The following is a 25,572-nucleotide window of genomic DNA, read 5'->3' on the forward strand; positions in this document are numbered from 1 at the left end:
ACCCAAACTGATAACATAGTTCCGTCCAGAGGAGGAAGGGCAAATGCATTTATTTGTTCTGGAAGTTTTGTGGGTAGATGTGCATCTTCCATGTCTTAAAGACTCACAGACCTTGAGCTGGAAAGAGGTCCCAACCCTGAAGAACCTCTCCAGAGTCCAGGCTGCTGAATCTTTCCTGCTGCTTAAAAAGGTTCCAAACCACCTCTTGAGAATGGCAAACTGGGTGGTTAACCACTGGCTCTCAGTTTTGGTTTTGGTAAGTGATATTTAACTGCCTATTAATTACTCTTAAAAGAGGAGACATCCTGTTTGTTTATATTTGTAAAGCTATTTGAAAGGGAAAGATTCCGTGCCAATATTGGGGTCATCAAGGCCAGTTATCAGTTAGAAATTTCAACTTTATGCTTTATATACTCTTTTGTGTATAATATATTTCACCACTTTAGAGAAGGAAAAAAATCCAACTCTAGAAATTGATTAGTAGAGACAAATAATATGTTCTTAAGTCACAAGTATTTGAAATTTCAATCTTTTCATTTTCTATCTTCTCTTTATCTCTTCCATCTCACTTATAACTACTGCCATGGATCATTCTATTCTCTCCATCCTTCCTGCACTGCTTAATCAAGATTTTATAAGGCCCTGGCCGGGTAGCTCGGTTGGTTAGAGCATCGGCCCCATATGCCAAGGTAATGGGTTTGATCCCTGGTCAGGGCACATACAAGAAGCAACCAATGAATGCATAAATAAGTGGAACAACAAATTGATGTGTGTTTTTTCTCTCTCTCTCCCTTCCTCTCTCTCTCTCTAAAAGTAATAAAAAAGATTTCATAAAATCATTGAACTTTTGAGTTAGAGGGGATCTTAGAGATAATCTGGTATAGCATTGTCTATTAGAAATATAATGTGAGTCACATATGTGATTTTTAACTTTTCTAATACATTGAAAAAGGTAAAAATAATAGGTGAAATTAATTTCTAGTAATATATTTGTTAAATCCAATATATCAAAAAGATTATCCTTTCAACATGTAATCAATAATGAAAATATTAATATGATCATTTATATTCTTGTATTTTTACTAAGTCTTTGAAATCTGTTGTGTATTTTCCACTTACAACACATCTCAAACAGGACTAGCCACATTTCAAGTGCTTAGTGGTCACATGTGGGGATAGTGACTATGGCATTGCATTGTGCAGATATATATAAATTCCTTGATTTTACAAGGGAAAATGAGACCCAGATTTCACACAGTGAATTGATTGCAGAACCATCACTCAATCCCAGCTCCCCAGTGTTCAGACAGAACTCCTGCACACACACACACACACACACACACACACACACACACACACACACACACACCCTTTTCCCAACTCTCATTCTTTCATTTCTGAGCCACCCCTGAACCTTGGACTCCCTATGTCCTTTCTTACTTTCCTTGATCTTCATGCCATCACTCCTTCTAAGGTCCTTGTCTCTTTCCTCTTGTTTTCCTTTGGGCCCCATAGGACTGCCATGTACTCCAGGGGAAAAAGTGTGGAGACCAATCACGTTCCCCTGGAGAGTTGTTCTGCATTTATTTTGGCAGGCTGTACTATGACTTATATTTTCAGTGTTTCAATGCTCTATGTTTAATTCCTTTTGCACTAGTTTAGGAAATAGCACATCTGGGAATTAGTTTCAGTTCTGCTCTTAATTGAGTGGCCTTAATCAAATTATTTATGCTTTTTAGACTTCAGTTCACCCGTGTGTGTATGTGTGTGTGTGGAGGGGGTAGATTAATGAAGTGACTAGATAAAATATAACGGTGTTTCTAGCTTTAAAATCCTTTGCTTTGTATTATCCCTCTCCTATTTTTTGCTCAGAGAGTTTATTGCCCATGGTGATGAGTCACATTTAACTGTCTAGCTTTGAATATCCATCCCCCACCAATCATCCCGGCAGGCCCAGACTTCTTGCTATCTCTGACATATACTCTTATACACTATTTTTTTAAATGAAAAAATAAATTACTCAAAAATATTTTTACTCCTCTTTCCTGTCAGGTCTTCTACTCCACTTTCTTTTTCATTCATAGTGGAGGAAATGATAGTCAAGGTGGGAAATGGAATTATTTACTCTCAGATGTCACTGTATTTCATCATTCACCTTACCTACAATTGTTTATTGGGCTGACACAGAGTTCCTTGCCTTTGTGTACCTCTCGGATTCTGAAATATTTCTGCTCCCTCTAAATTAGTTTCTCTCCTCTATCTTCTGAATCTTGAGATATCTGTGGTTTTCATCAGTTTTTCCATGGGGTCAAAGAATCTCTGGAAGGTACTCATCTCTGGAAAGGGTCTCTAAACAAAGGATGCAGGAAAAAATTAATCAGTAAAGCCGGTCTGATAACAATGCAACTCTGTAGCCTGCATTTATTGAGCTCTTACTATGCACCAAGCATTGCATTAATTATTTCACATGCATTATTTCATGTAAGACTCATAGCAGTGCTGTGAAGTAAATATTGTTATCACTCTTATTTTACAGGTGAATTAATTGAGGTTCAGACAAGTTAAATCATATGTCTGTTTAAGATTACAGAGATAAAAAGTAGTGGAACTAGAATTTGAGCCCGGTGAGTCTGACTCCATTATCACACATTAGATCACTATGCCATGCTGCTAGAGGTGTGTGAATGGTCCAGATCTAGTGAATCTGAATGGGCAATGTCCTAGGCTAAAGACCCTTTACCCTGGGCTGAGATGGTTCTGATCCATCCTGGGACCAGGGATACATATTAGAGGCATCCCAGTGTCTGGAGTCCTGTTCAATTACAAACTAACACCTCTAAGCTTCAGCTAGAGCCCAGTTGTTTGATCTCCCAGGCAGTGGGCAGTGGGTTCCAAATTTCCCCCTTTACCAATGCAGAGACGGAGCTTGGGATATACAAAAGCAGTCTTAAGAGCTCAAATGAGTCCAAAACAATGATAGGTTAATTTAAAAAGAGACTCACAATCTAAAAACAGGAAAATGTGTGTCAGGGTGTAATTAAAGAGGCCAGCCCATCTGGAAGGGTTTAGTCCTTTTCAGATGAATATTGTTAAATTTATTCTTTGCTTCTTTAGAAATCCATTATTCACTGATTGTCATCTTTTAGGTAATAGTGTAAATTCTCTAGTCCAGGAGTTGGCAAATGCTTCCTGTAAAGGGCTGGGCAGTACACATTTTAGGCTTCACAGGCCATATAGTCTCTGTTACAGCTACTCGGTTTGTTCACTGTATCATGAAAGTAGCCATAAACAACACAGAGATGAGCAGGCATGGCTAAATTCCAATACCACTTTGTTTATAGACACTGAAATTTGAATATCATGTAATTTTCATGTAATAAAATATAATTTTTCTTTTGATTTTTTCCAACCATTTAAAAACTTGAAAATGAAAAAAGTATAAAACCTATTCTTAGCTTGTAGGCTGTACAAAATAGATGGTGAGCCCATGGACCTTGGTTTGCTGACCCTGCTCATGAGTGTCCAATCCATGTTTCGAAGTTCTAACTCACTGTGAAAGTAAGTTAGATACTAGCAGGACTGTGTTCATTTAAAATAGAAACAGACTCGCCCTAGCTGGTTTAGCCTAGTGGTTAGAGCGTCGGCCCGTGGACTGAAGGGATCCTGGTTCAATTCTGGCCAAGAGCACATACTTTAATTGCAGGCTCCATCCCTGGCCCTGGTCAGGACGAGTGTGGGAGACAACCAATCTATGTGTCTTTCTCACATTGATGTTTCTCTCTCTCTTCCTTCCACTCTCTCTGAAAAGCAATGGAAAAAATATCCTCAGGTGAGGATAAAAAAATAAAAATAAAAAATAATAATATAATAATATAAAAACAGACTGCCCTTGTGTGGTTCAGTTGGTGGAGTGTCTTCTCGTGCACTGAGAGGTCACAGGGTAGATTCCTTATCAGGGCACATGCCCAGGGTTTCTAGCTCAATACCCAGTAGGGCAGTAGGGGGCATACAGGAGGCAGTCAATCAATATTTCTCTCTCTCTCTCTTTCTCTTCCTTTCTCTCACTAAAATCCATAAAAACATATTTAAAATAAAATAAAATGAAAACAGATAAACACAAAATAGTCAAAGGGTGACACTATTTCCTACCCTTTATTTCCTGCTGCCCAGACCCCAATTTCACTTTATTCTTTGCTTTTTTTTTTTCTTCTTTTAGGTTACTTGGTTGGGGCTGAATGCTTTTTTGTTTACACATGCCTTCCTATCATATGAGAAGGGTGACAAGTACTACTACACAAGAGAAATCCTGGGGGTGAGTATCACAGTTGCAAATGTGGGGAATCTAGGCATTTTTCTTGTCTTTGATCCTGGCTCATTTGAGACTCAATTTCCTAACTTCCTCTAGGGTTCTCAGAAAAATTACAGGATGCCCAGATAAATTTGAATTCCATAAAAATAACAAATCATTTCTTTTAATATAAGTATGTTCCAAATATTGCATAAGCATACAGTAAGCCCTCACTTAATGTTGTCATCAATTGTTTCTACAACTTCTAGCAAAATGATGTATAACAAAACCAATTTTACCATAAGCTAATTGATATAAACAAGAGTTAAGTTCCTATGACAGCTCATCAACATTATAACTACATGACCTTAATCAAAAGGACTTTATTCTAGGGCCTCCTGTACTAAAAAAAAAAAAAAAAAAAAAGGTTTTCCCCACTCTCTGAAAGTAGAGCATTCCTATGAAACCTTTTGCAAGCCAAAATGGCATAAAGCAAAGAAGCAATTACCATTGATTTATATGGAAAACTTTTTGAGCATTCTTAGACTCCAAAAATAATCCATCACATCATACCAAATATGCTTAATTACATCTGGTTTTATGCTAAGTGTAACACTCTTCTGAGCTCGGATACTTTAGGACACACCTTGCTAACATGTACATAATGAATCAAGATAAAGCATAGATGCTCAGAGACACAGTTCAAAGCTATGGTGGCTTGGTGCTGAGATGCTGAGGTAGCTCCTGGGAAGGATCTTAGTGAGGCCACTCACTGCTCAGGTGTGCACTGTCCCTGTAAGAGCTGGCTGCAAAGCAAACGCTGAATGCTATTTTTGCTTTTAACTTTTCTTTTTTTTTTTTAAACACAATCCTCTTTGTGCACCCCCCTCCCCCCGAAAAGGTACTGATGTAGGTCTTTTGTAAAAGTTAAGTGGCAGAACTCAAACTTCTGAAAATTGGGGTGATATCTGTATTCCTTTTGTAAATCTGATGTTCAAATTTAACTGGGCATCATGTATTTTTGTTCACTAAATCTAACAGCTCTGTCTAGGGCACACTCCCCAGACCCATTAATGAAAACATGCAATACAGTAAACTATTAAGCAGTGTTTTTCAAACTGGTTTCCACAGAAACTCAGGTGCTCCTACAGGCTGTGAAGGGAAGGCTAACTGAGTAGTGCTCCTGCCTCTGCCCCGACTTCAACCAAAGCAGCCTTTATCTGTCTTATGGACTCTTGCTTATGATTTTAAGAGTTTGGTTAAAAATAAACAACTTAAAACCACCGCTATGGATAATCTCACAGAAAAATAATTTCCATGAAACAGGGATACTTAGGGAGGTGTGGGGTTGGGTGGTGCTACACAGCTCAAGGCCTGCAGAAAAGTGAGGTCAGGTCACAGTAACAGGATGGAGAAGGTTGGAGATGTGGCAGATTGAGAATAGAAGATGCGGTACATATATACCAGAGAATACTCAGCCATAAAAAGATGAAGTATCGCCATTTGTGACAACACGGATGGATCTTGAGAGTATTATGCTAAATGAACTAAGTCACACAGAAAGGGGCAAACACTAATGGTTTCACTCATATGTAGGATATAAAACAACAAACAAAACAAAACAAAACAAAAAAGAAACAAAAAAACAAACTCATAGGTACAGACAACAGAATGGTGGTTACCAGAGGGGAAGGGGAGTATGAAGTGGGTAAAGGGAGTCAAATACATGGTGACAGAAGGAGACTGACTTTGGGTGGTGAGCACACAAAAAAGTACACAGATGGCATATTATAAAATTGTACACCTGAAATTTATGTAATGTTATCCCAAAATTTAATATAAAAAAAGAATACAAGAGGAAGGGTAGGGGTGAGTAGGGCACATTGGTGTGGAAGTTTTCAGGGGGAAGCATGGAGGTGAAAATGGTTCTCTCACAGGCTCATCAATCTGGCCACTACTTGTTAGAGAAGGAAATGTGACTACTAACTGGTGAGTTATTCAGTAACAACAGGTGAGGGATTTGGTTAAGTCACTTTAATCTTGACAGTGCCTTTTTCTTTTCTTTTTTTTTATCCTCAGATGAGGATATGTTTTTATTGATTTTAGAGAGAGGAAGGGAGAAGGGAGAAGAGAGGGAGAGAGAGGAAGAGAGAGAAACATTGATGTGAGAGAGAAACATCAATTGGCTGCCTCCTGTATACACCCCTACTGGGGTTCGAACCCGAAACGTGAGCATGTGCCCTGACCAGGAATCGAACCTGAGACCCTTTGATGCATGAGACGACTCTCCAACCAACTAAGCTACACCATCCAGGGCTTGACAGTGGCTTTTTCCACTAGCTTTCCACAAAGATCCACCCAATGTACATGTTTAAAGATAGCTTGTCCTTTATTTATTTATTTTTTCCTAAAATACATCTTTATTGATTTCAGAGAGAGGAAAAGAGAGGGAGATAGAGAGATAGAAACACCAATGATGAGAGAGTCATTGATCGGTTGCCTCCTGCACGCCCCCTGATGGGGATCGAGCCCGCAACCCGGGCATGTGCCCTGACCGGCAATCGAACCCTGATCGCTTGGATCCTAGGTCGATGCTCAACCGCTGAGCCACGGCCGGCCGGGCTATCTTGTCTTTAAAAAAAAACAACAAAAAAACCCTTCTTTTCTCTCCATAATCAAAGGATCCATGTTGAGATCACAACTAATTTGAATGTTCTTCTCATGGCTTATTTTACCCTGCTGTTTTCTATTTAAAATATTTGTTTTTGATCCTTCTTTGGAAACTATAACTCCAAAGGAAGTGTTAATTTGTTTTAAAAATAGCTTTTTATTAAGAGAATGATGCAATAAATGTGACTAGTTGTTAACAGCTGAATTGTTTTATGATCAAAAAGTCAGCAGCAGAAAAATGAATCATGATGATTTCCTGTGGGTATTTCATTTTTAAAGGCCCTCTCTATTAAAAAATCAATTATAAATAATGCTGCATTCGATGAGATCAAATGATAGAGAAGTGTATAAGTAAAATGTGAAAATTGCCCCGCTGGCTTGGTTCAGTGGTTGAGCATCAACCTGTGATCCAGGAGATCGTGGTTCGATTCCCTGTCAGGGCACAGGCCCGGGTTGCGGGCTCGATTCCCAGTAGGGGTCATACAGGAGGCAGTCAATCAATGACTCTCTCATCATTGATGTTTCTATCTCTCTCTCTCTGAAATCAGTAAAGATATGCTTTTTTAAAAAAATGTGAAAATTACTCTCCCATCCCATGCCCCCAAAATAACCGTTTATTAATAGTTTGGGAGGGGTGTGTATAAATACACTGACATATTCACAAATACATCAGGCATGGGTTTTGTTTTATTTTTGAGGTAGATACTATTGTTATTCAATCTTTTCCTGTATATGGTAAAAGTTGCTCTTTTTGGTGTACTGTTCAATGAGTTTTGATAAACACATTCAATAGGACACATAGGTTTTTTAAATTTTATTTTAACCGAAAAATGGATCACATTGTAGATTTTGGTTGGAAATTTCTTCCCACACTTAGTATATCTCAGATATCTTCCAATATGGGTATGTGACCAGCAAAGCGCTGGAACCAGCTTATACCAGCTTGCAGTAGCCAGGTATGTGCATATCTTACCAAGCCAGCATTCAGTGGCATTCAATGATTTCAAGTTGGTATCTTGAAATATGCCATGGTGGGAGTGTTTACCTCATGTAAATTGGAAGATGCTGGAAATAAAGATCGCTGTGTCTTCCGAAAGCTGACTGTTAAACATTTACTACACCTATACCACTGCATATTGTTCTCATTCTTTTAAGAACATAGCACTCGATGGCATTGATGTGCCATAATTTACCTAATCATTCCATAGGATATTTCTTAAACTTGTGTTCCCTCTAGGAAAATGCAGAGAGTTATTTGATTCAGTATGAAGCAGAGCAAATAAGTAGCAGAGGAAGGAGTTTAAATCCATAGTTAGTGAGGCATTAATGACAGTAGCAGTTGAATTAGAATATCGCCTAGTGTTGATGTTGAAAAGTGAACAGAATTTGGGGTATTTCAGTGTGCTGCAATGGGAAAAAAAGATTTGTTCTAAAAAGAATCCATCCTATACAAATGGCCCCCACAGAATATGGAGCTGTGAAATTGAAGCCCTATATTTTCAATTCACTTGCCAATTTTAGCCTTAAGAAACCTCTGTGACTTAAATAAGCAAGCTGTGGGAAACAATGTGGAAATGTGGGATCTTTGAGATGAGCAGAGAAAATTTACGCAGTAATGGAACACGCTGTTTCTATCAAAAAACATTCAGAGTGTGACTCAGCGGAGGGAGAAACACAGGTCATGTGGAAAAGCCAGAAATGGAAAACAGTAGGACAGCTCTTGTTCACTGCACTGCCTGACATTGTAAGGCATTATGGATGCGAGGGAGATCTTGCTCAGGCTTATTAAACCAATGTCGCGTTGCTCGAGGTTTAGGTTGTATGGAAAAATAGCTTTTGTGTCAAAAAGATTACTAGAAAAAAAGGCTGAGAAATTGTTAACTCTAACCCATATTCTTCCTTTTAGTAAGTCATCAACGGGTGCACATGTAAGGCCAGCCAGTCACCTGAAGTGCAACAGTAATTGCTTTCAGGTGACTGGCAATTGTGAGATTGCCATAGTGCATTGACTGTGAGATGGTCATACCACATAGCCTGCAGTTTCAAGTACATGGAGCCGACTCAGAGACCAGTTGTGCAGAGTTGAGGAGAGAAGTTGGATTTAGCTACTATGGAGTTGAGCATATTCTTTCCAGTGTATACCTAATTAAGCCTCTTTCTGGGCTAAATCCTTCTTTGAAGAACTGATTTTTTGTCTCCTTTTCCAGCAGCTTCTACTGCTGGATCAGATTGACCTTGATGTCTGTTGCCTGGCCACCCAAGGAAATCAGTTTCAAATTCTGTTCTCAGAAGTTGTCCCTTCTCAAATCTCTACTGAAGTTTAACCTTTTCGCTTTAAGAGATTCACTAGTTTTGCCTAGGCTTTATTCAATTATTAAAGACATCTTAAATACAAGCAGTTACATTTTAATTGTTTTTATTACATGAGTATTACATGCTTATAATTGCTACAATAGAAAATACAGAAAAGAAAAAACAGTCACCATCTGTAATTATACCTCTAAATAAAATAAGCTTTATTTAAACTGCAAATAAAAAAGATATATCCAAGATTGTTTTACAAATGAAAACAATATACTCATAATCATTGTTGTAAACTATTACACCCATAGAATGTGTTTGTTGACATGGAATCATTAAATCCTGTTCTCTTTCATATTGAAAATGTATAGTCAAATATTTCAAATCACTGTCACAGGAATTTCTCAATTCAATATTAAGTTCAGCAAATTTTCAGTCATTTGCAAGCAGAGAGCCTGGCCTGATTGTTCTAGCTACTGAGAAAGAGGGGAGGAAGCTGCCGCCTGCCCATTTCCAGGTCTCAGACAAGTCGACTGGGCTTATCCTCCCCGGCTAAACAGTGAGATGAAGCAGCTGATGATGTCTTCTCTCCTCTGCTCTAGTCCTCGTTGGCCTGGGCCCGAGCTTCTGCTCGATGCCTGAATTTTAACAGCATGCTGATCCTGCTTCCCATGTGTCGGAATCTGCTGTCCTTCCTGAGGGGCACCTGCTCAGTGAGTCCCAACCATTTGTAGGTCAACTTTCACATTAAGGAAGGTGATTTAGAACACCTAAAATGGAAGGGAAAAAAAGTGAATTAGGGTACTCTCAAAGAATAATAGTTTTTTTCTGAATAGCTGTACATCTTGTATTACCTTTAGGGCATTCATCTGAATGTCAATTTATAAAGTACTTTCAATTAAACTAAACCTATAGAAAAAAAGCAGACACATCACAGGGTTTCTAGGAAAAAATGAGAAATAGGATGGAAAATGACTATGGTGTAAAATGTATCTTTTACTTTTCATAACCACTCTGAAGTATGTATAATTTATGGTTTATTAGTAAAGACTTAAAGATTAAAAAACAGACGAGAGACCCTGGACTCCTTAGTTGGACAATCCAACACCAAGGCTCTAGGGATGGAAGTCAAAGGTCTCCTTGGTAGCCAAGGGGGTGGGCATTGGTGGGTGAGTATTGGTGTGCTCTGTGTAAGACATGTTGGTTATGGGTTGGTGAATTTCATAAAGCTGCCTGGGAGAAATCTCACCTCCGTCACTTTACATTTGTAGTTTTGCAGGCGCACCCTGAGAAAGCAACTGGATCACAACCTCACCTTCCATAAGCTGGTGGCATATATGATCTGCCTACACACAGGTAACTGAGGCAAACCATGAAACTATAGGCTTCCAGGCATTCAGAGTCTAGTTTCATTCGTCCATGAATATAGACATTCAACAAATATGTATTTTACACTTGGCATTATTTGCCAGGCACTGTTTTAGGCCTATTTTCATGGAACTTACATTCTATTTATTTGGAAACAGAGTAAGTATGGAAAAGGTCTTGGGTCTCTCTATGGTCAAGGTTTATTGGGCACCTTCTGTGGACTTGGCATTCTGCTAGACACTATATATAGGATTCTCCTTTTCTAGTGAGGCATGCCTGCCATGATGCTCCTGGGATACCTCTCACAATCCTTTTCATCTTTCCACTTAGCTATTCACATCATTGCACACCTGTTTAACTTTGAACGCTACAGAAGAAGTCGACAGGCGACAGATGGATCCCTTGCTTCTGTTCTCTCCAGCTTATCTCATCAAGAGAAAGAGGGGGATTCTTGGCTAAATCCCATCCAGTCCCCAAACACGGTGAGTTGACTCAATGGCAAAGCATCTGGCCCTGGTCACGAACAGGAAAAGCCTGGTATTCTTGGTGGATATTGTGCCAGGCTGACATTTCTCCTTTCATAGACCGTGATATATATGACATTCACCAGCATTCCTGGTCTCACTGGAGTGATCATCACAATAGTTCTGGTTCTCATGGTGACTTCATCTATGGAGTTTATCCGGAGGAGTTATTTTGAAGTGTTCTGGTACACACACCATATTTTTATCATTTACTTCATCGGCTTAGGGATTCACGGCATTGGGTAAGGTCCCCAAACTCCTTTCTCATGCTCCAGCCCCTGACCTTGCATAATTCTTTGCCTCAAACTGTCCTTCTTTGTCTATTTCAGTGGAATTGTCCGGGGCCAAACAGAAGAGAGCCTAAAGGAGAGTCATCCTCACAGGTGTGCAGAGTTTTTCGAGAAGTGGGATGATCATGACTCCCACTGCAAGCGTCCCCAATTTGAAGGGAACTCCGCTGAGGTAAAAACCCTATGGACAAGGATAGACTCTTGTTAGGAGCTGTTATTTGTATTGTTGTTATTATTATTTGTTATTATTACCTTATTAGTTCAGCCAACATATCCACAAAATTCCTACCATCAAGGAATTCCAATACCACTGGCAACAGGCTAAGGAATTAGCATTAGCAGAGGACCCTGAAGAGGAAGGACTAATAGTTAGTGAATGTTGTGAAACCCTCTCCAAAGGTAATAATGATAGCCTATGTTATTAATAGTGTTTACCATGGGCCAGGTTTGCTGCGTTATATGGATTACCTCATTTATACATAGCAATAACCTATGAAGTAAGTACTTCTTCTGTCTCCATTTTGAGACAAAAGGACTAGGAGGATTCATAGAGATGAAGTAAACTGTAAGTAACTAGTGGAGCTGGAATTCAAGCCCAGATATTTTGGATTCCAAAGATTGTGTTCTTGACAACTGTACTGCCCCAAAACTTAGGTGAAATTCCAATCAATTTTGGGGGGGTTTTGTTTTTTTGGAAAAAACATTCTTTTTTAAGCTCTATTGAAGTATAATTGACAAATAAAATTGTATATATTTAAAGTGTACAGTGTGATGAATGACATACATATACTTTGTGAAATAATCACTGCAATGAGGTTAACACATTCATCACTTCATATAGTTACCATATTTTTTTTTCTGCTGAGAATGCTTAACATTTACTCTTTTAGCAAATTTCAAGTATATTATACAGTATTATTAACTATAGTCACCATACTGTACTTTAGATCCCCAGACCTTATTTTATTTTTATTTTTTAGTCCTCATCTGAGGATATTTTTTCCATTGCTTTTCAGAGACAGTAGAAGGAAGAGAGAGAGAGAGAAACATCGATATGAGAGAGACACATTGATTGGTTTCCTCCCGCAGGTACCTCAACTGGGGCCCAGCCTGCAACCAAGCTATGTGCCCTTGGCTGGAATCGAACTCGGGACCCTTCAGTAGGCAGGCGCAACGCTCTAACCACTGAGCCAAACCGGCTAGGGCAGACCTCATTCATTTTATAACCGAAAGTTTGTACCCTTTGACCAAGTCGGGATCCCCCACTCCCATCACCAGCCCCTGGTTAACCACTTTCCTACTTCTGTTTCTCTGAGTTGAACTTTTTTTTTTTTTTTTTAAGCTTTCTTAAGGTCGGCTTTCATTGGTGTTATAAGAATATGCTTAGAAATTATTGTTAAATAGTGGATGATCAAGAAATTGGATTCCAGGGAACTCAAGGTGTGCTTCAGGGTAATTTTGTGGCTAGTATGGCTTATTTTGGCTTGCTCATAAAATATGTTAGCTTAAAGAATAAATGGAAGGGAAAGGTTAATTGTGATGCCTCAAAGTGTTTTGAGGATAATTGAAGCATTTAAATCAGATGCAGAATGAAGAGCAATAGCTCAGTCCTCATCTAGAAAGGGAAAAAATATCTAAAGAAATTCCCTAACGTTGGCATTTTAAATCAGTGGGAAAAAGATAAGAGTGTTCAATAATTTTTTTTAAAGATAATATAATAGTCATCTAGGAAAGAAAAGTTCTATCTTTAGTCCATATTTTACATTAAAATATGGATCAAGGATGCATGGATCAAGAATTTAAGTGTTAAAAAAAAGAGAAAGAAATCATAAAAGCACCCTAAGGCCACATGAGGAATTTTTTCTAAGACTGTAATATTAGTAAAAATATTCTCTAAATAAGATAAAAAACACAAAGCCAGAAAACATAATAAAATTTAATAAATATATATTCAAATTTATTATCATATATATATGGCATGTATAAACACACATGCATACTTTTGTGTAGCCAAAAAACCCCATCATAAATAATAAAGACAAGCAACAAATTACTAAGTAGGAAAAGTACTTACAACTTACAGATCATGAACTAATTTCCTAATATATGACTCCTACAAATCAACAAGAAAAAGCCTAACAACCTGATAAAAAAGATATAGATCACAGAAATGTTGATATGTGTTAATCTTAAATATATGAAATGATGTTAAATGTTCCTCATAATGGAAGAAATGAAAAAAAGAAACAACTTCATTAAGATGCTTTTTAAAAAAAATATCTTTATTGATTTCAGAGAGAGGAAAGGAGAGGGGGAGAGAGAGAAACATCAATGATGAGAGTCATTGATCGGCTGCCTCCTGCACGCCCCCTGCTGGGGATCGAGCCCAAAACCCAGGCATGTGCCCTGACCGGGAATCAAAATGCGATCTCCTGGATCCTAGGCCCATGCTCAACGGCTGAGCCACGCCCGGCCGGGCAAGATACTTCTTTTTTAATCAAACAGATCAGCAAAGATGAACAAGTCTGTTCATGTGCTGTGTTGGCAATGCTCTCATGCATTGCTGGCGAGAGTGTGCACACAACTGCTTGTAAGGTTGATTGGCAGTATTTATCAAATTTAAAAATTCTACTTCTGGGAGTTTTTCTAAAAATATACTTGCTTATGTATTAACACGTATTCGGTTATTAATTTTATCATTACTTGATAGAACAAAAGATTGGAAATAAGTGCCCATCAATAGAGGACTAGATAAATTATGGGACTTTCCTACAATTATGGGACTTTTCTGCAGCCATTAAAGAGAAAGAAGCAGGCCTATATGTACTAACATGGAGCAGTCTCTGAGATGTTAAATGAGCCCTGACAAGTGCAGCTCAGTAGGTTGGAGTGTTGTCCCATACACCAAAAGGTCGAGGGTTCGATTCCTGGTCAGGGAACATGCCTAAGTTGCAGGTATATCCAGGTTACCCAGGTTTCGGGTTCAATCCCCAGTGCATACAGGGGGCAACTGATAGATGTTTCTCTCTCACATCAATGTTTCTCTAAAATCAATTTATATCTCTATCTATCATCTATCTATCTATCTATCATCTATCTATCTATCTATCTATCTATCTATCTATCTATCTATCATCTATCTATCATCTATCATCTATCATCTCTTAGGGTGAGGATTAAAATTTTTTTTAAAGGATGTTAAATGAAAAAAAGGCAGGGCAGTGTGTATAGTCTGCTACCATTCATACTTTAATGCATATTATCACTTAAACATATATTTTCCAGAAAGGTTTACAAAATAATAACATTGATTGCCTGCCTCTGGGGAGGAGGGGTGGGCAGGGATGGAAGGGAGATTTGTACTTTTGATTTTTGTGCAATGCACACGTATTACTTATTTAGAAAATAACTTTAAAAGGACATACCTGGCATATGTTAACAGCACACTTCATTTCAAAAGTCAGAGGAACTTGGAAGCTATAACCAGAGACCTTCTGTATTATTCGACAAGAGGCCCTGAAAAACAGAAACCTATAAAGCTTGATCAGCCCCTTACTAGCTAAGGCAATTAATCCCCTGTCTTACCAACATCTATCTTTTCCCCATATAGTCCCTGAGATAAGGTATATTTGGCCTATTGGGAGGTATACTTAAAACTCAAGGCTGCTTTGATTGGTTACATAATACCCCAAGGGCGAGAACACCAGTTTTGCCATCTATTTGAGTATATTGGTTTGTTTCTTCCATAAACATTAAAAAATATCCTCTCCACATTCTCCCCACTTGAAAATTATAAAAATAATTCATGTTTATTGTAGAAAGTTTGAGAAATATAAAAAAAATATTTAGAGGAAAATAAAACTTTCAGAGTTCTACCACTTAGATGTAACAATTTTTCCCCTTCATCTATATCATTGGATGGTTTCCTCTGTTGTCAAATATTCTTTTGAAACTTAAGTTTTTAAAAAGCTGTATGGTATACCATTTTTCATTTTTCTTTTTCTACATGGTCAATTTTAGTGACCTTGAGGGCATTATGCTAATTGCAGTAAGTCAGACAAAGACAAATACCATGTGAACTCACTTATATGTGGAATCTAACTTTTTTTAAAAACCGAGCTCATAGATATAGAGGAGAGATAGAAGGTTGCCAGAGGCAGGGGGTGAATGGTGGGCAAAATGGGTGAAAGTGGTTAGCAGGTACAGACTTGCAGTTATGAATAAATAAGTTCTGGGAATGTAATGTACAGCATGGTGACTACAGTTAATAATACTGTATTGCATATTTCCAAGTTGCTAAGAGAGCAGATCTTAAAAGTCTTAATCATAAGAAAAAAAATTTTTGTAACTATGTAAGGTGACGGATGTTAACTAGACTTATTGTGGCAATCATTTTGCAATACATACAAATATAGAATCATTATGTTGTACACCTGAAACTAATATAATATTATATGTCATTCATATCTCAATACAAAAATGAATTAAAATAAAATTTAAAAGACAGTTTGGTTTTGACAAGAAATATGTATGGTATACCATTTTTGTCATTTTTTTTTTTTGTAGTAAATAATGTGGCCATTACTATACTTGTATATTTGTGCACACCTTAATTATTTTTTATGCTCCATTTCCTAGAAGTGAAATTCCTGGGTAAAAGAGAAGAAATGCTTTGCAGGCTGTTGAGATGTACTGACAAATTGCTCCCTGGGAAGATGTTACTAATTTGCACTTTCACCAGCGGCACATGTGAATGTGCCCATTTCCCTGCATCCCCATTAATGGTGGGCATTATTGTTTAAAGCTGTTTTTGAATTTGAGAGGCTAAAGTGATATTTTGTTTTAATATTCACTTCTCTGATTACTTCTGAGGCAAAAATTTTTCCCCACATTGTTTGTTTTTTTTTAAAAAAATATTTCTTTGTTTTTAATTACAGTTGACATACAGTATTATATTAGTTTCAGGCGTACAACTCAGTGATTACTTACGAAGTGATCACCCACTTCTAGGAATATATCCTAAAAATCCTGAAACACCAATCAGAAAGAATATACGCACCCCTATGTTCATAGCAGCACTATCCACATTGTTATCAGTCATTTCTTAAGTAATTTTTTTCATGTCTTCTGAATTCAGCTGGGGATTTGTCCCCAATAAGAAGTAGCATCACATTGTGTAATGCCCACTCTCAGGTTCACTAGCCCCATCTCTGCCCTTTTTCTCCCCAGAGATACCCAAGGAAGTTACTTACCTGAAAAAGCACGAGAAACCTCATTTCACACAGTTTTGATGTATCACACTTGAACAATTATGTGAGAAAGGATATGACTTAGCATTGCTAGAAAATACATTTTTAGTAGTTCTGTGGATATGGAAGCAACTTGCTACCTTTAAAAAGATTTTGGGGATAAAAAGGCTGCTTTAAAAAATGTAGACAAGACCAAAAGTGTATTACCATGTTAGGTGCTTTGAGCACCTGAGTAAAGAGGTGATGAACAAAGACCAAGTTTTATATATTGTTACCAATAGTGTCTGCCACCTACTTTCCCTTCTGTGTTTGTTTTGTTTTTAATCATCTGCTTCCATTTCACATCTACCTTCTCTGTTGGTCTTTCAGATTGGGCAAGCTGTCCTGGAAAACAGTCTTAGATTCTGAAAATTAGGTTTATACATATAGATGTAGATATATAAATTTATCTTTATTGTTGAAAGTATTACAGATGTCCCCTTTTCCCCCCTGTTGATCCCCTCCATCTCCCATCCACCCCCCAGGCCTTCTCCACACTATTGTCTGTGTCCATGGGTTATGTGTATATGTATATACTTACCATGTACTTTATTTCTTTTTTTGTTTTTTAATCCCCACCTGAGGGTATTTCTTCCATTGCTTTTCAGAGAGAGTGGAAGAGAGAGAGAGAGAGAGAGAGAGAAACACAGATGTGAGAGAGACACATCGATCGGTTGCCTCCTGCATGAGCCCAGACCAGGGCTGGGGATCGAGCCAGGAACCAAAGTACATGCCCCTGGCTGGAATTGAACCTGGGACCCTTTAGTCCTCAGGCCAACGCTGTAACCACTGAGCCAAACCGGCCGGGACCCATGCACTTTATTTTTGTGCTTTTCTTTTGCTTCCTGGTGAGGCCTGTAAAATTTCAGGAGGTGATTTGCTTTATGAGTAACAGATCAGCAAACAAAAGCATTGTGATTTATTCTTTTCAATTTCTGTCCTCAAGATTTGGTGAAATTAGTGGCTTACCAATGATACACAGCAGAGAACTCAGTAAATACTTACTGAATGAAGGAATGAACTGCCACACAAATAAATCCTAAACGAGAGATTAATGTGTAACCTCATTCTGTACTCTGCTTCTGTGCAGTCTTGGAAGTGGATCCTTGCACCAGGTGTTCTCTATATCTTTGAAAGGATTCTCCGATTTTACCGCTCCCAGCAGCAGGTTATGATCACCAAGGTAAAGCATATGCACTTTCATCTTCCCATGATAAGAGTTCTATTCTTCCCGATTATAGAAATAAATTGTCACGTTGTCACCCTGAAGGGAATAAAAAAAAGATCTTGGTGGTAGCATACTTCAGTTTGTCTGGAGCTGGACAGAACTTTGGCAAGAGGGGCTTAGCAGAAATCATCAGCATGAGCATGGGTCTGTGTCAGAGGCTGCAAACAGGCGGCCTGTGCCAGATCTAACCCACAAACATATTTTGTTTGGCCCACACACTCATTGTTTAGAAAGTTGAATTGGTTGCTAACACTTAAAAATCTGGATGGAGGCTTTCACATTAAAAATTGCATTTCTGGCTTCTCTTGAAGAATCAGGCAACTTCCTAACGCTGAATCACGGTTCCATAGCGCAACCATTGTCTGGATAAATAACAGCTACTCCCTTTAGAGAGAGCACTTGTGCTAAGGGTTCACCACTGTCACCAGCCCTCCAGCTTTATTAATTAACTTTATCTACCTGTCCCTGTTGCCATTTGAAATTGCCTCCTTTGGTCTCTGCTTCATTCATAGGTTGTCATGCACCCATCCAAAGTTTTGGAATTGCAAATGATCAAGCGTGGCTTCAGCATGGAAGTGGGACAGTATATTTTTGTTAATTGTCCCTCAATCTCTTACCTGGAGTGGCATCCTTTTACTCTGACCTCTGCTCCAGAGGAAGACTTCTTCTCCATTCATATCCGAGCAGCAGGGGACTGGACAGAAAATCTCATAAAGGCTTTTGAACAACAGCATTCACCAATTCCCAGGTAGGTCTTGGAGAGCTGCAGAGACCCAAACCAGGATGCAGACAAGCAAAAAAACAAGAATGCAATTCCATTGAACCTTACATCTGGTACAACAGGATATAATAATAATAATAATAATAATAATAATAATAATAATAATATAAGGCTGAAATCAGCTGTGGGAACTGTTGTGTCTCTGGGATGATGTTTGAGGTTGGGGGTGGAGGTGAGACTTCACTTGTCCGTTGTCTTCTGTCTTCTGCCAGGATTGAGGTGGATGGTCCCTTTGGCACCGTCAGTGAGGATGTTTTTCAGTATGAAGTGGCTATGTTGGTTGGAGCAGGAATTGGCGTCACTCCCTTTGCTTCCATTTTGAAGTCCATCTGGTACAAATTCCGGCATGAAGATCACAACCTCAAAACACAAAAGGTATACTCCCTCATACCACTTTTTATCTGGACTGGGCCTGACAGGTTCATTGCTTTCATGGGCTAAGTTCTTTACAATTGGTGAGAGAGTAGCCCCTCCCTGGAGTTATGAGAGCAAGTGATCACTTCTCTCTGCCAAGGCATCTGTTTCTACGGATTGACCATGAAAACAGGGTCTTCATTTTCAATTTGAAATTTAAAATTACCTTGAACCAAAGATGACACTGGTGGGCAGTCTCTCTCCATAAGGGAAGTTATCAGAACTCTGGACATTTGTGCTGCCTAAGGTCTGCTGCTCTGTAGAGGTGATTTCTCAGGTCACCCTGAATTTGATCAACAAATATACAGTACATCTACCTAACCTTGTCACCACAACACACATTGTAAATGGTACTTAATAAGGCCATGTTCTCTCTTGGTGGTTCCAGATATATTTCTACTGGATCTGCAGGGAGACAGGTGCCTTTGCGTGGTTCAATGACCTATTGGCTTCCCTGGAACAGGAGATGGAGGAATTAGGCCAAGATGGTTTTCTAAACTTCCGTCTCTTCCTCACTGGATGGGACAGCAACATTGTGAGTTCAAACAATACACTAATTCCCATGTTAGATGCAAGCTGAATGTCAGCCAAAAGACAGTGCATGCTGATTGGAAATAATTATTTCTTGTGATTTCCTACCTGCCCTCACCCTCACACCCAAGTTTAAAAGTGACTGAAGGAAGAGACAGCTATCAGGACCTGCTTTTTCTAACTTTTTATTTCTATGACTCTAGGTTGGTCATGCAGCATTAAACTTTGACAAAGCCACGGACATCCTGACAGGTCTGAAGCACAAAACCTTCTTTGGGAGACCTATGTGGGATAATGAGTTTTCTACAATAGCTACCTCCCACCCCAAGTAAGTGCATTCTCCTCTGGTTTAGGAAAGGTATTACAGTATGTTGAACACCCTTGGGAAAAGATCTCTGGGGTAGAAACTATTTGCACCATTCTTAGATTCTTGCTTGAAACTGAGGAAATTACATCTGGGGTTTCAGACATATAAGAGTCATGATCTTGTAATTGATGAGAAGACATTTGCTGCCCCTACAAGCCCGCATTCAGACAGTGAGGTAGAGAACTCAGTTCTGATCTGTATTACCAATGAAATAGGGAACTGGAACAACTTAAATGCATTGCTTTTGGCCTTAGTGACCTCTACTAAAGCAGCAAGGGTTTGGAGTGTATTACCTAGTTAACTGATGACTTGACCTGGTGCCATGACGTCAGGCATTCTGATGGAAGGGAGATTAAGCTGATCATGTTAAAGTTCCAGGAACAAGTTGGCAAGTGAAGATCAATTCAATTCCACAAACATTACTGCTGACCTTCTATAAGCTTAGCACTCACTAGTCTAGAAGCTTTGGAGGTTGAAAGAGAAATAGGATACGGTTCTTGCCTTCAAGGAGCACACACTTCAATAAGAGATGCATAAAACCAACTCAAAGCAGAATGAAGCACTCCATGAAACAGATGGAAGGAAAGTCTATGCCCACATGGGCTGATCAGGAAAGGCTTCATGAAGGCAGTGGCCACTTAGTGACTGGGATTCAGATGATCCTGGTCATAATGCTAGTTCTGACACTTTCCAGTTCTGGGACCTTGAGCTAGAAAATGCTCTGATCTTCAAATTTCTCATCTGTAAAATGGGAGTTATGTGAGTAGATGTCTACTCTCTCACTTGCAGGATTCTTATGAATATTAAGCCAAACGATATATAAAAATGTTCTGTAAACGGTAAAGCAGCATATAAGCAAAAGAGATTATTTTAATTAGTGTGTCAATTGACCATAGTTGATGCTATGAGAATGGATGGGATTGCTAGGGGAGAGAGAGTGGCAGAGGACAGAGTATTATGTAATGTTTCTATTATGTAGGAAAGGAGAGAGGTGAACCAGGCAAGGAGGAGACTGTGAAGCAGTGTCACAGAAGCCAAAGGAGGAAATATTAGAGAAACACGGTTAACAGTTTTGAAGGAGTGGCAGGGTCCAGGAAATGCTTATTTAGCATAAAGATGATCTAAGCATATTTATAAAAAGAATAGGAGCCAGTAGACAGGAATAAAATAAATACACAAAAAGGGGGATAGGGCTAAGATGGTCATAATAAAAGATAGGTGATAATAAGAATTTGCAAGAAAGTGAAGACATTGTATGAGGGTTCTTCCTACATTGCTTGTTGGAATGTGAAACGGTGCAGAACTTGAGGAAACCTTCGACATGTCCTCAAAATGTTAAACACAGAGTTACCACATGATCCAGCAGTTTTACTCCTAAGTATATTCCCAAGAGAAATAAAATACATGTCCACACAAAAACATCTACATGAATGTACACTGAATAGGCCAAAAGTGGAAGCAACCCACGTGTCCATGAACAGGTGGATAAACAAGATGTGGTACATGCACAGCGAAATATTACTCAGCTGTAAAAAGGAATAAGTATAAATGCATGCTACAATATGGATGGACCTTGAAAACAGCATGTTAAGTGCAAGAAACCATGCACAAAAGGCCATGTACTGTAGGATTCCATATATATGAAATGTTCAGAACAAGCAAATCTAGACAGGAAGTAGATTTGATTGTCTAGAGCTGGGGGTGGGCAGTTGGGAAGAAATGGGGAGTGACTGCTAATGCGTATGGGGTTCCTTTTTGTGATGATGCAAATGTTCTTGGGTTAGATAGTGGTGATGGTTGCACAACTTTGTGGCTATACAAAAAAAAAAAGCACTAACTGCACACTTTAAAGGGGTAAACGCTATGACATGCCAGTTACCTCAATTAAGTAAAAAAGAGGTAAGAGGAAGGTATGAAAGAAGGAAGGAGAGGGTGAGACCCAGAGAATAGTTAGAAAGATTATCGCCCACTGCCTCTTCTGTGTGAGAACTTTTGAAGTGGGAATTAAGTGCACAGTGAATGACTTTAAGGGCAGCTAACACATGTGTACTTGTTCTGTGCCAGGCATTTTTCTAATTGCTTTATATGTTTTTCATTTAAACCTCAAAACAACCCTATAAGGTGGGTACTATTTTTATCCCCATTTTTGGAGGGGGGGGGGCGGGACTGAAACACAGAGCGCTTAAGAAACTTGCCTAAAGTCACACAGCTGGGACAGGTGTCAGAGCTGGGATTTGAACCCAGGCAGCCTGGCTCACTAGTCTAGCTAGCACTTCACTGCAGGGCACTACATCTGAGCATCTGTTCTCAATAGAATAGGCAAGGCCGAGTGCTGAGCGTGCTAAGTGCTGAGAGCACATTTGGGGCTTACAAGAATAAAAAGTGAGAAAACTATGAAGAATGTGAGAAGGGCATCAACAACTGAGTTTCTACACAGGGTTGTCAGTAGCAGAGGCCTCGTCGTTTCTCTAACATCACAGCCTTTACTACATTCTAGCCAACTATTCTTTTCTTGCAGGTCTGTGGTGGGAGTCTTCTTATGTGGTCCTCAGGCTTTGGCAAAACGCCTGCGCAAATGTTGTCACCAATACTCCAGTCTGGATCCTAGGAAAGTTCAATTCTACTTCAACAAAGAAAATTTCTGATTTATAGGGATAAGGACCGTAATCTGCATTTAGTGGCTCCTTTGTACCTTCAACGACTTATTTGGTCTGCTCAGCTTTGGGCAGCCACTGAAGGACACTAATGGTGCCTCTCAAGACTTGAATTCCTGCCGTTCGTTTTTGGTTGGATTTAGTTTTGTTTCCACTGAACTTAATGTCGAGTGCTGGCGAGGGTGTGGAGAAGGGGAACCCTGGTGCACTGCTGGTGGGAATGCAGACTGGTGCAGCCACTATGGGAAACAGTGTGGAGGTTCCTCAAAAAATCAAAAATGGAGCTGCCTTTTGACCCAGTGACCCACTTCTAGGAATATATCCTAAGAATCTGGAACACCAATCAGAAAGAATCTATGCAGCCCTATGTTCATAGCAGCACAGTTTACAATAGCTAGGATCTGGAAACAGCCCAAGTGCCCATCAGTAGCTGAGTGGATAAAACAGCTGTGGGACATTCACACCATGGAATACTACGCAGCTGTAAAGAAGAAGGATCTCGTGCCCTTTGGGACAGCATGGAGGGACCTGGAGAGTATTATGCTAAGTGAAATAAGCCAGGCACAGGAAGACAAACATCACATGATCTCACTCATATGTGGAATCTAAGGAACCAAATAAACTGACAAACAGAATAGATCCAGAGGCACGGAAGCATGGATGAGACTGAGGAATCTCAGAGCAAAGGGGGGTGGGTGGCAAGAGATTAACCAAAGAACTTATATGCGTATATGCAGAGCCCATGGACACAGGCAATAGCGCAGTGAAGGCTGGGGGTGGGGGGAGGTGGCAGGGAGGGGAGTGGGGTAGAGGAGGTCAATGGGGGGAAAAAAGGGGATCATCTGTAATATTTTCAACAATAAAGATAAATAAATAAATAAAAAGAACCTAAGAACTTCAGAAGTCACAATAATTGCAAAGCCCATGGAGCCGTTCTTCGGAAAATAACCGTAAATCATTTTGGAATGCCATGACTTCTGCAAGGCCTGGTAGCAGAGGTGGGTGACAATTTAACCCCAGGTGATTCTGTTGACGGCAAGTATTACTATCTCCTGGACTTTGGGTCATATTCCCCCCTCCCTCCCACCTTCAAAAAAGATTTCTAAGTAGGGTGCTTTTTCAAAATAAAAATTTATTTAAGAATGACAAAACATAATAAGCATAAATAAAACATAAAATTACCAAGAACCTCATCCCTATATACACTATGTACATTCTTACTGCTATTTTTAAACATGGTCTTATCCAGTGTGAACAGCTATTTATGCTTTACTTATTTTTGCTTGTCAAAAAAATGAAGGATTTTCTTCTTTGCTTAATGAATAAATCTTTTGCTACTTTAGGCTCTCCATTTGGGAAAGAAAATCTTGAAAGTATGCTAATCATAACTGAAATTGTATAACTGAGAGTCAGCTATATTTTCATTAGCTTGCATTGCTCTGTTGAAAATTGTGTGAAAACTTGAACTCGATCTTAGGACAACTTATTTAGTCAATGGGGGCTCTTTATTGTCATTTTTATTACTGGGGTTTATTAATCTCTAGTTTAAAAGATAATGTCGAATTTTGATATTTTTTTGCTCCCACCTACTTATTCATTAGGGAATCATTTCCCTAGTGACATAAGCAAAATGCCTTTTCTTTCTCTTGTTAAAATGCTTTTTATTTCTCCCATCTTCCTAGCTCTGGGATGTAAGTAGTCACACTGAATCAGTAGAAAGAAGACCAGGGCCCTTAAAAGAGGGAAAAACCCCACACTTCATTGTGCCCAAAAACAATTCAACCCATAAGATTTACAAGAATGTTAAGTTACTGAATTAGTATTATAGTACCTATTTCTTTCTCTACCATTAAGTGATCAAAAATGAACAAATGATTGTTTCTGATTACCCAGAAACCTCTATAACTTGAAGGATTAGTAAGATTGATTTTTTCAGTCACTAGTCTGAACAAAATAAAAGTCAGGAACTTTACAGTAGTGAATTATGTTTCATTTATTAATTGGACATCAGTATAAAGTATTAATGGATGTTTCTGTAGGAATAGATTGGGGTACCCCTACTGTTGCCAATTTCCTCGGTTTCAGCTATCTAAATTTAATAAGGCTTTAGAAAAAAGCACAATGGAACCCTGACAATATGGTTCCTATTAGACAGCTGCTGACCAAATGATAATTTGATTTTCAATGACTTTGGTTTGGAATCTTAGCGTTCCTTGAATATCTTATGAGTTCCTACTGAGAAAGGCTTCACTCTTGATCCCAATGTCTAAATTATATTGACACTTTGAAGATATGACTGCTGCTAAAATCAACATATCAAGGTCTAGACTATTCATGGAAGTAGGCAGAAAAGGTAACGATAGTAATAAATCCTACACATAATCAACATCCAAGCCCAAACTGGGGATGTGCACGACACCCAGAAAGCTCCTAAACTGTTTTGAGCAAGTTTTTCTTCCTAGGTTGTAATATGAAGCATCTTATTCAGCAAATTCTTGTAGTAAATGTTTATATATCAGAGTAGAAAATCCCTCAATTTCAATGTCTCTCGTAAAGTCGATTATCTTTGCATTCTTTTGCTTGACATGTAAGCAATATGCTACTACACTCTCTAAGCCTATTGCAGGCTTTTAATCTTAATCTGAGGGTAGGATTCTGAGAATATAAATAGGCTTGAGCAGTTCCAGTGGAACTTTACTAATTATTAAGGCACCTCATAACCTCTTGAGGTTGGCCTGATGGAGAGAAATCACGTTCCTCCTTAATGTCACTATGAGAGAGAACAGCAGGCCAGAAGAGCCATAGGCTAGAGCTAGGGCACTAATTATGTTCACATCTATCTGCAAGGAAGCAGGTAGGGGAGGGCCT

The 25,572-nt window shown here is 38.9% G+C and overlaps 1 protein-coding gene across 3 annotated transcripts; it reads left to right on the plus strand.

The window, feature by feature from the left end:
- Positions 1-109: 109 nt before the first annotated feature.
- NOX1 (NADPH oxidase 1) lies at positions 110-22,695 on the plus strand (the record flags this gene model as incomplete). Of its 3 annotated transcripts, XM_081126068.1 has the most annotated exons (13): positions 110-256; positions 4,217-4,312; positions 9,862-9,972; positions 10,531-10,615; positions 10,958-11,109; positions 11,212-11,393; positions 11,481-11,613; positions 17,820-17,912; positions 18,470-18,705; positions 18,951-19,113; positions 19,541-19,687; positions 19,887-20,011; positions 22,569-22,695. In XM_081126068.1, 13 exons carry the CDS (start codon positions 212-214, stop codon positions 22,693-22,695), a joined length of 1,695 nt encoding a protein of 564 aa, XP_080982194.1. The 3 variants fall into 3 exon arrangements, with proteins under 3 accessions (XP_080982194.1, XP_080982193.1, XP_080982192.1); XM_081126067.1 differs by lacking the exon at positions 19,541-19,687 and having other exon boundaries at positions 212-256; XM_081126066.1 differs by lacking the exon at positions 9,862-9,972 and having other exon boundaries at positions 212-256.
- Between the last annotated feature and the right edge of the window lie 2,877 nt (positions 22,696-25,572).

Source organism: Miniopterus schreibersii (assembly GCF_964146895.1).
Source record: "Miniopterus schreibersii genome assembly, chromosome: X".
NCBI lineage: Eukaryota > Metazoa > Chordata > Mammalia > Chiroptera > Miniopteridae > Miniopterus > Miniopterus schreibersii.